We start from the raw sequence: 12,204 nt of genomic DNA on the forward strand, positions 1-12,204 counted from the left end.
AATAAAACAAAATGTGGAAAACATTAGAAAATAAAATTCCATTATTACAAATCTTTAAAACTAATCATAAAAATTCAATCTCAAATGCATATATTGTCTATATTAATAAGTATATTATGCTCGATATGGAAGCATACACAAAGTTGTATTTTAATACTCTCATAATTTTTTAAGGAGCATGACATTGTTAAATAAAACAATATAAATGGCCTGTTTTATTTAATAATCTACACCAAATATAGTATGTCTAAAACATATGTAGCTTAGACAAGATTCTTATAAATGTCAAAAAATTATATTATAACCTCATTTTCTTCAATTTGTTGTCTACACTTTTGTTATATAATAGTAGCAAAAGATAATCTTTTTTTTTCAAAAATAATATTTAAGCCTTCTAATATATCAAACGTGTCTTGCAAAAGTGATTTATAATTGGATTAGTTTTGTAGTGTAATGCTCTTTTACAAAATAATGTAAATAAATGCTTATGTTAGAAAAAAAATAAATATAATGTTAATATTCTTACAATTATTTGATAATATTTAAATTATTAGTATACCTAACAAATTTTAGTGCATATTTTCTTTGTAAAATACAACAAAGGGAGTCAAAACCATATTTTTTATAAAAAAAATTATTTAATATAATAATATATAAAATATGTCACCTACAGGTAATTTATAAATGATTTAGGTCAGGAATTTTAAGAATCAGCAATCTGAGAATAGTTACATTATGTGTCCATTTACATTATTTTTATATATAAAATATTGAAATTGGCCTATCATCTTTGCTCTACACTAAATGCTTATATAGCAATATGTAAGAATATGATACCTTTCCACAAACATTGATTTGATTAATTTTAGAATAAGAGCCACTGAGATTATATCTAAGCAATTTCATAATCAAATTGTCTCCAAGCAAATACTCGGATAGATTTTTAAGAAAAGCGTAAGTCATGCCCTTTTTTGCCCAAGAGGTAATACTACTAATTGCAATCGCAACATTAATCCAGTGAATATACATATACACATTATCACGTAAGTGTTTACACTTGGCAAGAAACATTTTTTTGAAGAAAATTTAAACTGAAATAAGATTCTTGAATATTAGTTTAACAAAATATATTGTTTATAGATATATCTCCCAAGTCTCAACTTAAGGGTTGAAGCATTCAAACTAAACTTAAGGGGGAAACAAAAGATCTTCAAACGTAAAATTTTGGAAGAGCAAATCTTTACATAGACGATGATCGGATAAAAAGGAAATTTTGTATATAAATAAATATAAGTAGACCATAATACATAACAGAATTAAATAATAAATATAATCAAATATGACATTAAGATTTACGTACAAAACCCTACGTGAATAGTAAAAATCACAAGAAAAGTTAGAAAAAATTTACTATAAAAATAATGAATATACAAAACTTAAAATATCTAGTCCAAAATCTAACTAATAATCACGAGAAAATAATTAAGATACAAAGATTACGTTACTATGTATAATATTTAAAATATTTTCAAGTAATTACAGCAAGAATTCATTGTAAATCTGATCTAACTTGAGATGATAACATTGCTTGGATGATTGAGAACTACATATGCATTGTTCTTATCTTATTTTTTTATTATTTTCTTCTTCTTTTTGAACCATGTTGATGCAATTTTTCAGCCGAGCTCACAGCCACCACTAGCGCCTCTTTTTAGATCTAAGTTAAAAGAAAAAAGAATTGCTAAAGTGAGCTATGAGTTATTAAAATCTGTTGTGGGTCGAATAATAAGTTATCAGCCCAACAAATGAAATATATTTGATAAGAAATTTATTAGTTCCTGTAGTTGTGAATTTTTTCTTAGGAGTTGAAAAGCCTAAGACTAGACATAGGTTGATGTACCAAAAAAAATCATGTTGGTTTCAACTTACTCTTGTATCTTTTGAAACGAGTCAAATTTACTCTTCTTTTTTTTATTCTTAATTTTAGTGGTATTTGATGACGCTGCAGATCAAAAGTGGCATAGGCTACATATATAAAAAATGATCTCCTATTAAAAAGTCCTAATTAGGAATAGCATAAATTGCAGTAGTTATTTCCTACTCAGGAATGGATAATTATTATTTAGCAATAGGAAATTTGTTTGGGATGTGTTAATATGTTTCCATCAATCAACTTCTATAAATAAACCATTGTTTAGTTTAGCCCTCCTTTTGTTTGTGAAGGTAAGAGGTGAGGGTAAGTTTGTTAATAAATAAATGTCTTGTGAGTTCTTATTAAAGATATATTCTATCGTAGGTCTTCTTTATTTTATCTTTATTCTTCTGCTTGTTCTTCTTTTCTTTCGCTCTTAATTTCTCTTTCGAAAATTATCTATTTCTTTTGAAGCAAAAGTCCGTACAAAAACCATTAATCTCAATAACTTAAATCTTTTTTATGATCTTTGTGTTATGTTACAATGCAACATCCAAATACCACAAGGGATAATTAGCCAACAAGGGTCATTCCTACATTTCGCCGAGCACACTAAAAAGAGGTTTAGCTCATGGGCAACTTCAGAAGTGGAACCATTCATCAGATAGATACATTGACTAGCCATCCTCTACTCTTAATCCGAGTAAAAGATTACTCTAGCAATAGTAATGTTCTTTCATCATTATCTTTTCTTGACTATATTATGAGTCCAAATTAAGATCTAATTATGGTCCGAAATCCATATCGATTTAGTTATCTTATTTTTAATTTGGACATGTATTTTAAGTCTCTAGAATCATTCTTTACATGAATTTTTATGGAGTGAAGTGATTAGCTTTTCTTTCCATAACATTTCGTTAAGCATGTTAGCATCTAAGCCTAGTTTTATGGGTTTGGAAGGTTGTAGGGAAATGATGAGAGATATCAGTATGTGAATTATAGTAACATATCTCTCCAGTTCTTCTTTACCTATTTCCTTGGAGGTGTCCTCATCCTCCTTTCCTCGAAGAAAGAAGATGTTTGTTGATATAAGGTGTTAAATCCTATCACATAACAAGTACAATTAAAGTGATCTTGATTGCACAACTTTAGCAGTCGTACGAAGAGAGTCTCATTATATGTATGCAAGAAAGAACAAAAACTACTAGTGTAGTTTCGTTGTACCACTTAGTTTATTGTAGATGGGTGTGGAATAAGAGAAGCAGCACGCTTCCATGCGTGGAATAACCTCCACTGCGCTACATCAGGCTTACTTGAACAGAAGCTAAAACAATCCTCCAAGTTTCAGACATCCAAATTTGTAGTCACCCAACAAGTTAACAAGAATGAGAGTATAATATGATAGACAAGGATTGAAATCGAAGGGACAAACACACTCCCGATTCGCGAAGTAGAACAAAGACACAGAAATTGGCTTAAATGATTGAATAGCACACACACAATGATGGAGGTGTCCAACCACCGGCAAGTTTCGGAAACTAATAGCAATAGATGGAATGCAACAACATGCTGCAGTCATTCCAATACCTGGGTTGTTCGACTCAATCCTATAAATAATAAAGAGCATCATATGTAAATGAAAGATCCTAATATCACCACACAAACAATTATTTTAGAGTTTGCTACTAACTTTTACTAAAGACATCATCATCTCATCACCTTTAGAAAAAGCCCCCATTGTGTGTCATTGCTTTTGTTGAGCAGAGGGATAATGATATATCTGTTCTATTATTATTATTATTATTATTTTACAATCGATGTGATTTTGTATTATTGAGTTTTTTTTTGGGAGGAAGTATTGTTTGAGTACCACATGCTTTTGTTGGTGCTTTTGCATAGTGATGATGATATATTTGTTCAATTATTATTATTATTATTATTGTTATTATTTTATTTAACAATCGATGTGATTTTGTATTATTGAGTTTTTTTTGCAAGGAAGTATTGTTTGAGTACCACATGCTTTTGTTAGTGCTTTAACAAAGTGATAATGATATATCTTTCAATTATTATTATTATTATTATTTTATTTTACAATCGATGTGATTTTGCATTATTGAGTTTCTTTTGCGTGGAAGTATTATTTGAGTACCACGTGTTATAATTATGTGATAAGTGATATATGTTTAAATTTTTAATAGATTAATAGTAGTTTGTTAGTTTAAACTAACTCACTTAATGTGTTTAAAGATTAATAATTGTTTTATGAAACCTAGAGGATTTTGTGATAATATAACAAAGTCTTTTTTTTTTACCAATTAAACTAGTTAGTCTATTATAAAAAATATATCAGAAGATGACGATGATTTTAAGCCCTCAACTTTTAATAAATGGGTCTATTACACCCTTATTATAAATGTAAAAATTATGAGTTTGGTAATGCCACCTAAAAGTATGTTGGATGTGGCTTTAATACTCTTGACGTTTAGTAAGTGAATTCATCACCTTATGATCATTGTTTTAGATGTTAATCAAATATCACACTGGTATGTTAACTATCAAGTTGAATCCGATCTGAATTTGGACCCCAACTCGACCCAATGTGTTCCAAAATTAACCGTCCCCACCCACGTCTAGGAAGGCCCAATGGGTCTCCCTCTCTCTCTCTCTCTCTCTCTCTCTCTCTCAATTGTGAGGAGACCCAATGGGTTTCCGATTCTGCAGAGGAGAAGAAGGACGAGAAGACACAACGTCGATGGGGAAAGCCGTGCTGCTGCCGTGTTGGACCAATGGAACAAAAGTACGAAGCATGAGTGCGACGTGGCACGCGAAGAACACGAATAGGCAGAGAGTTCAATGAACCCCAGCAAAAGACTTTTTGAGTTTCCCGTTTCCTTTTTAGAAACAGATCCTAGCCTTCCATCGACACCTCTTTGTTTGACATCAAATGTGACTTGTAGACAGACATCCACGACCAACTCCTTAAACAGTAAGGAAAAGACACTGATTTAGTGATGATGATGATGTATCATATCTTTCTTTTTTTTTGAAATTTCATTTTGTAAATTTTAACCAACCAACATTCGTTGATGCTATCATAGGTTTTCTATTTTTAATTTTTTTATTTTTATTTAATCAAAAATATTTAAATTTTATTTTAAAATTTTCATGAAGACTTATGTAGTAGCATAATGTTTTTTTTTTCCTCATCAGTTCAGAACCAAAATTGAAACGAAACTAAGTTCGATTATGATTTATTGACTAGTTTTTAAAATAGTGGTCAAATCGACATGACTTTCTTCTTTGCTGCTATATCTTATATAAAAAATATAAAAATTAATATAATCAAAACATAGTGGAGTTGGGATGAAAAAATAGAATGAAAACAATTTAGAGATATGTATATATATATATATCATTAGAACATTCTTTCCCTGTGAAACGTTCGAATTGGCTCCATGTCCCCAAGTCCAAATACATATGAACTGAGTGACGCCACATAATTCATGCATATGCATGAACCTTGACGAGGAAAGGTGAGGGATGCATAGAGGCCAGTGAACCTGCATATCCATTGCAGGTGCATGAATGAGCCTGGGATAAGGATGCATGAAGCTAACTCAGCTTGTTTCCGCATGATGCCAGGAGAGATAGAGCAGTTGTACGAGGAACAGGTAAGGGAATAAACAATTCATCGAGCCCATTGAACCCAGTTGATGGAGGTGCATGAATCTAGGAAAGATGGGGAGCGCCGTGCTAATGCATTCCCCCACGTGAATCACAGTGCGCAGGATGTAATGAGACCAAAAACACACACACAGAAAAAGAAAAAAGGGTGGATGTATGTAGCCGAGTGTGGTTCCTTCACCAGCCGAAGCTGTCCTCTCGACAGCATCTACCTATGAAAAGGACCCCTTTGTGTTTGATGTGTGGTGCAAGTGGAGACAGTAAAGATATATTGGTCTGTACCGAGGGAGGTCATATTTCTTTTTCCTACATGTTGGCCGAGAACTTGGACAGTTCCCTCACTGATTAAATGATGTCATATCAATCAAATGTGATGGTTTCTCACATCAATTTAATTGTCACTTCGATTTCCCTGGGAGACAAAGGCAAAGGAAAAAAATATTAAGGGCAAAGCTGTTTCCTGGCTAGTGACACAACAATTCATCGTTTTATTTGACTAAAAATCATTTTAATGATTTATTTCTTTTCCCCATTGCGTGGGTATCTTTATTTAGGATGTTTTCAATCAATTAGCCAATTTTTTTTTTGGTAAATCATACTTATAATTTAAAAAATATCAAAATTTATAATACTTATCCACTATCACCTTTTTTTTTTTTGTCATAGTCTACTGTTTTGTTGGACCCATCGTCACTGTCTAATAGTATTATCTACAATAACTCCTCTTGTCTCATTGAAGCTATTTGCTTATAGCCCTCGCACTAGGAAGAAGGGGACACGAGGGTCGTCGTTGATCCTCTACTCTATCGTCACCATTTGTCTCATTAGAGTCACGGTTCATAATCCTTGAATGAGAAAGGAGAAGGAACAGGGGCTATTGTCATCCCTCTATTTTACTATTGCCATTTGCCTTATTAGATTAACTGTAGCTCTCATGCAAGTAAGGAGGCGATAACGATGGGCATTGTAACCCCTCCCTCTTTGCGTGAGGGCCACGAGTAATAGATAAGATCAAAAAGATGATGATAACAGAGCATAGGGTTACGATAGCCCTCATTCCCCCTCCTTCCTTACGTAAGAGCTACTAACGACAACTCCAATAAAATAGAGGGTCAACAATGGTAGCCCTCATGGCCATTCTTTCCTTGTGCAACGACTTTGATGAGTAACTACTTAGAGATTAGTTCATTTCTATTCTTCCTTAAGATAAGACCGTAATTTGATAGAAGAAAAAATAATATATTACCCGGAGATCTAATGATATATATATATATATATATATATATATATATATATATATATATATATATATATATATATATATATATATATATATATATATATATATATAAAGGTCTTGAGAAACTCATTGATGTTCGTCATTAATCATATTTGTGAGTCATATAAGATAACAAAAATATTTGGGAGAAACCTATTTTAGGAATATCTAAAGAAAAAATAAACACCAATAGAAGGAAGAATTAGAAGAATGTAATAATGGCCTTTTCTTAAGTCTTAAGAAAGTAAAAATTGATTAGTCTTGTAAGTCTAGAGTAAGTGAATATGGAACCAAAGCTTGATTAGGTGGATGATTATGATATTAGTTTCTTTTCATGTATGAATGGAAGATTTTAATATTTTTACGATGTATCCAAATATTATTTTTTTATTTTAACTTTACAATAGTTTATATATTCTTTAAAATATGAATATTATCATATATATAATATAATATAATACAGGTGAAATAAATGATCAACAGATGAGTACAAAACGATATTGAAATCCCAATCAAGGACCAATTGGTTAGTTAATCAATTTTATTGTCCAAAGTCATGAGTGACTAATTAGATTAGGATCTACCACCAAAAGTCAACTAAACCCAACCAACTCATCTTAGTATCTAGTTATTGTGGATTATGGCTTGTGAAGTACAAAGGTCTAAGGTTTATCACATAACTTGATAAATTTTTATTTAATCACTTCATAGAAGTCTCCTCATTGGGGTCCATCTTCAGTTGATATTTCCCTCTAATCATTATTTCCCTTTTATTTCCGTATGTCTTTTCTATCATTTTATCCTCTAATCTCCCTCAAAAAATAATTCTTCACTTAAGGAGAAAGAAAGCATATCATATAACACAAGTTTCCTTTTTAAATATTTAATAGACAATTATGTTATTATTCACATCATTATGTCTTTTGGATGTCTAGTGATATCTAATGAAACATGTATATAACTTAAAAATATAGTAGATATTCAAAACTGATATTGATATCGTACTTTCCGAGTTTAGTCCAACAAACACATCTATTGCTAGTAATTTAGGCTTAAACATGTTGTATTGCTAGTAATTTAGGCTTAAACACTTACAACATGTAATAGTGTAATTTCAAAAACATGTTGTATTGAATTAAGTTACATCCATTGTGTGTATACACGACAACTAGAACTGGAAACACTTACAACATAATTAAATTCAAGTCGTATCCATTGTTGATGTTGTTAGCCAAAACTCTATCGAACTCAGTTTGGGTACCCAATGGTTGACAACGTTAAAAGGTTATTTGTTCCTTCTCTTGTTCGCTTTCATACTATGTACCAAGTCTCCTTCTTCGGACTTTGGTTGAGTAGAAGTACAAGTCATAATCCTAATTCACTTAGAAGTTGAACCATTAAGCAATTAAACATTACATGATAACAACAACCTCAACTATTACTTTTAAATCTACAATATGTACAGGTAGTAACCCAAATAACTTAAGAAATAAACCTTGTTAATATATTATTATGAACGAAAGTTAAATTGAAAGGGACAATTTCGAAAGAAGAAACATAGACCAACGCGTTGTCATTTGGCACCAAACTGGAATACATCAAATCCAATGCTATCGGAAATATATGTATCTTTTGCAATTGAAGGAACACTTACCGTGTGAGGAGGGGAATGGATGATTAATGTTTCCTAGTCATTTCGTCCTTTTGATTCCTCTTTGCGGCCTCATCGGTCCCATTCGGGTACGTCACGGTCGCTTGCCATGTGGCGGCTGCTGTCATCGGCTAAACGAAAGCCACGCAGTCAGTGACAATGATAGAAAGGAACATCTAATGTCTACAAGTTATAATACTGGATTAGCCATTAAGAGCGGGGTTTAACGGCGGCATGCCGTTCTTCTAGCCGCATAGTGTCCCATCATGGTCGGTTCGGTAATCTCAAAGCACGTCGCCAGACATCGCGAAAGCCGTCGGTTGACAGAATCCGCGTGCGAGCTAAAAGACAGAAATCGAAGCAGTGAAATTGGGAGGTATAAAAGGGGACCCAATTCAGCTCCACATCGAACCTCCAACGAAAGAAGGTCGCCGTTCATTTGCCCGCTTCACTCCCCTTCCCCGTCGCCTCCTTTCCCCTGCAAAAACCCCGCGCCGGGACCTGAGGAAGCCATAACGAGCGCTTCGCGAGCGGACCCTGGCGGACACAGTGGATGTGGTGGAGTCCGAGCACAGCCGCGGGAATGAACCTGTGCGCCGACGACAGCGTTTCCATGATGGAGGCCCTCATCGCCACCGCCGCCGACCTTCAGGGATGCCCTTGGGCGGTCGTTTCTCCTCCTCCTCGGCCGCCGGCCCCCGTGACGCCTTCCGATGTGTCGAGGTCTTTTTCCGCCACGGCGACGGCACCGGTACCGGCGCCGCACCTCGACAAGGAGATGCTGCATGAGCGGCTGCAGGCACTGATCGAGGGGGTGAGGGATAGCTGGACATACGTCATCCTCTGGCAGTCGTCGGTGGACACCGATACCGGGGAATCGCTCCTGGTTTGGGCCGATGGCTGCTACAAGGGCTGCGAGGAGGACAAGCGGAAGCAGCAGCCGGCGGCGGCGAGCGCCGCGTCAGCCGCGGAGCAGGTTCGCCGCAAGCGGGTGCTCCGGGAGCTCAACTCGCTCATTGACGGCGATGAACGTTCGTCGTCGGCGAACGAGGCGGCGGAGGATGAGGTCACCGACAGCGAGTGGTTCTTCCTGGTGTCCATGACACAGTCTTTTGTCAATGGCTCCGGTCTCCCCGGCCAGGCCCTCTTCTCCGGTGATCCCTCCTGGCTCGCCGGCGCTGATCGTCTCGCGGTGGCGCCCTGTGACCGCGCGCGCCAGGCGACGGTCTTCGGGATCCAGACAATGGTCTACGTCCCCGTCAGCCCCGGCGTGCTCGAGCTCGGATCGACGCAGCTCATCTGCCACAGCTCCGAGATCACGAACAAGATCCGGATCCTCTTCGATTTGAACTCCCTCCAGATGCCGCTAGCCAACGCCGCCGCCGGATCCGTTCTCTCGCCACTGTCGCTGGCGGCGTCGACTGCGGTCAATCAGGGCGAGATCGATCCGTCGGAGCTCTGGTTCGCAGATCCCTCCTTGGTCGAGATTAAGGACTTCGTTTTGCCCAACTCTGCTTCAGTCGAGATTTCCGTCTCAAAGCCCTTGATCCACTTCGATAGCAACCATAGCTCGCGTACCTTAAGGGAGAACCCTAGTCCGTTCCAGATCCAGCAATCCAACGGCCAAAGATACCAACAGCGACAGCAGCATCAGAGCAGCAGCGGCAACGACTCCCAGACCCAACCTTTCTTCGCTAGGGAGCTCAATTTCTCGGAGTTATTGCACACTGGCCCTGCCGCCCCGCTCCAATCCGTCAAACCCGAGTCCGACGAGAACGGAAACTTCATCGGTAGCAAGAGGAACTCCTCTGCTGCAATTGTCGCCAGCAACATGTTCTCCAGCCACCAGATCGCTGCCGCGGTGCCCGACGACAACATGAACAACAGCTCTACTGGAGCCATGTCTATGCCGAGAAGCAACGACGAGGCGAAGCTTGTGTTCTCGTCGGCTCCGGCCCGACCCTCGTCCATCGCGCTAATGAAGTGTTCCCCTGGTGGCGGCAGCATCGGCGACTTCCTTGAGGGGGCCGACTCGGACCATTCCGACACGGAGCGCTCGATGCGGAAAATGGAGAGCAGCCTGCTGACAGACCCGGAAAAGCGCCCGCGGAAGCGCGGCCGCAAGCCTGCCAACGGCCGCGAGGAGCCGCTCAACCACGTTGAGGCCGAGCGGCAGCGTCGCGAGAAGCTCAACCAGAGGTTCTACGCCCTTCGCTCGGTCGTCCCCAACGTGTCCAAGATGGACAAAGCCTCCCTCCTCGGCGACGCCACGACCTACATCAACGAGCTCCGCGTCAAGCTCCAGTCACTGGAATCCGAGAAGGAGGGCCTGGAAGCCCAGGTCGAAGCCCTCAGGAAGGATCGCCAATCCCCCCCCGCCCGCTCGCCTCATCTAGGCGAGACCACGAACGGCAACGGCCGATGCTACGGCGTGGAGATGGAAGTGAAGATGCTGGATTCGGAGGCGATGATTCGCTTGCAATGCCAGAATACGAATCACCCAACCGCGATGCTGATGTCGGCATTGAAAGATCTCAATCTCGATGTCTACTACGCGAGTGTGTCGGTGGTGAAGGACCTCATGATCCAACAGGCCACGGTGAAGATGTCGAGCAGGGAGTACACGCAAGAGCAGCTCAGCTCCGCACTGTACTACAGAGTGGCGGCCGAGCCGCCGCCCGCCAGTAGATAGTTCTTGGCAGCAGTCCGACCCAGGGTGGAGTGCTTCCGGAAAAGGATGCTGTGGTGGCTAAGATATCTGCTGCAAGTCACCGGTATACTTGGTTGCGGGAAAGGTTTGTTATTGGTTTTTCTATTTGTTTGATGGTTGAGTGTACATAAAATAACGCATGTCTAATGCAATCCCTCGTCTTTTCGTTTTCATCCAAGTGTTTACAAGAATGACTCGAGAGAAACTCCTCCTTCTTCAGCCTTAATCATATGATACTGTGAAATTGAAGGAGGCAACAGAGATGGCGTGAGGAGCAATCATCGAACGTTGCGTCGAGGCCCAGAGGGGGAGGGGTGGGTTCCACTAGCTTTTATGGGTTTGTCCTTGCAACGTGGAGTGGTCCCACAAGACAGCAATTTCTCTTCGTAGTTCCCACAGAAACATTGTGTGACCCATGACAGATTAGGAATGGGACGCTGAACGATGGTTACCGGAGCAAAGCGGAAGGAGGGACAAGTAATGAAGGTGTAAATTATCAACCTACGTCATCTGATGCGTCCGTCCCCTGACAAAGGCCTGCCTGAACCGTCCGATAAACTATCATTACCACCGTCACCAAGTTGAAGAAGGACGTTTTCTGCGCCACTCTGACCTTCCAAGTGTCGTTGTTGCTAGACTGACACATGTGATATCTCGTATAATATAATCGTATCATTGGTCGGATGAGATATACTATTATTATAGTATCCACAAATAAACTCTCTTTATTGATAAACAATCTTTTTTTTTTCTTCATTTTTATTTTTATAAATTAAATAAACTCTCTTTACACTTAGAGCTCCAATCTTTATAAGTTTTCCACATCAAAATATGATTTAGTAACCCAGAAAGGACCTGTCATATATTTTTCCCAATTCATTTATTACTAGGTTATAGATCCGACTTCCGACCAATAACATCTTATGCGTGAGGTATAGTTTAGCTTCTCTTTTATTACGAAGCTT

The 12,204-nt window shown here is 38.4% G+C and overlaps 1 protein-coding gene across 3 annotated transcripts; it reads left to right on the top strand.

The window, feature by feature from the left end:
* Window positions 1-8,934: 8,934 nt before the first annotated feature.
* Window positions 8,935-11,974, top strand: LOC135637303 (transcription factor MYC2-like). 3 transcript variants are annotated; one of them, XM_065149960.1, is made up of 3 exons: window positions 8,935-11,324; window positions 11,490-11,553; window positions 11,662-11,974. In XM_065149960.1, the coding sequence occupies exon 1, from the start codon at window positions 9,083-9,085 to the stop codon at window positions 11,219-11,221; it is 2,139 nt and encodes a 712-aa protein (XP_065006032.1). In that variant the 5' UTR covers window positions 8,935-9,082; the 3' UTR covers window positions 11,222-11,324; window positions 11,490-11,553; window positions 11,662-11,974. The 3 variants fall into 3 exon arrangements, with proteins under 3 accessions (XP_065006032.1, XP_065006030.1, XP_065006031.1); XM_065149958.1 differs by having other exon boundaries at window positions 11,419-11,974; XM_065149959.1 differs by having other exon boundaries at window positions 11,490-11,974.
* The last annotated feature ends 230 nt before the right edge of the window (window positions 11,975-12,204 follow it).

Source organism: Musa acuminata, chromosome BXJ3-4, assembly GCF_036884655.1.
Source record: "Musa acuminata AAA Group cultivar baxijiao chromosome BXJ3-4, Cavendish_Baxijiao_AAA, whole genome shotgun sequence".
NCBI lineage: Eukaryota > Viridiplantae > Streptophyta > Magnoliopsida > Zingiberales > Musaceae > Musa > Musa acuminata.

Bases quoted from the DNA above. Each gene is read 5' to 3' on its own strand.
- LOC135637303 (XM_065149958.1), top strand. From the start codon at position 9,083: ATGTGGTGGAGTCCGAGCACAGCCGCGGGAATGAACCTGTGCGCCGAC.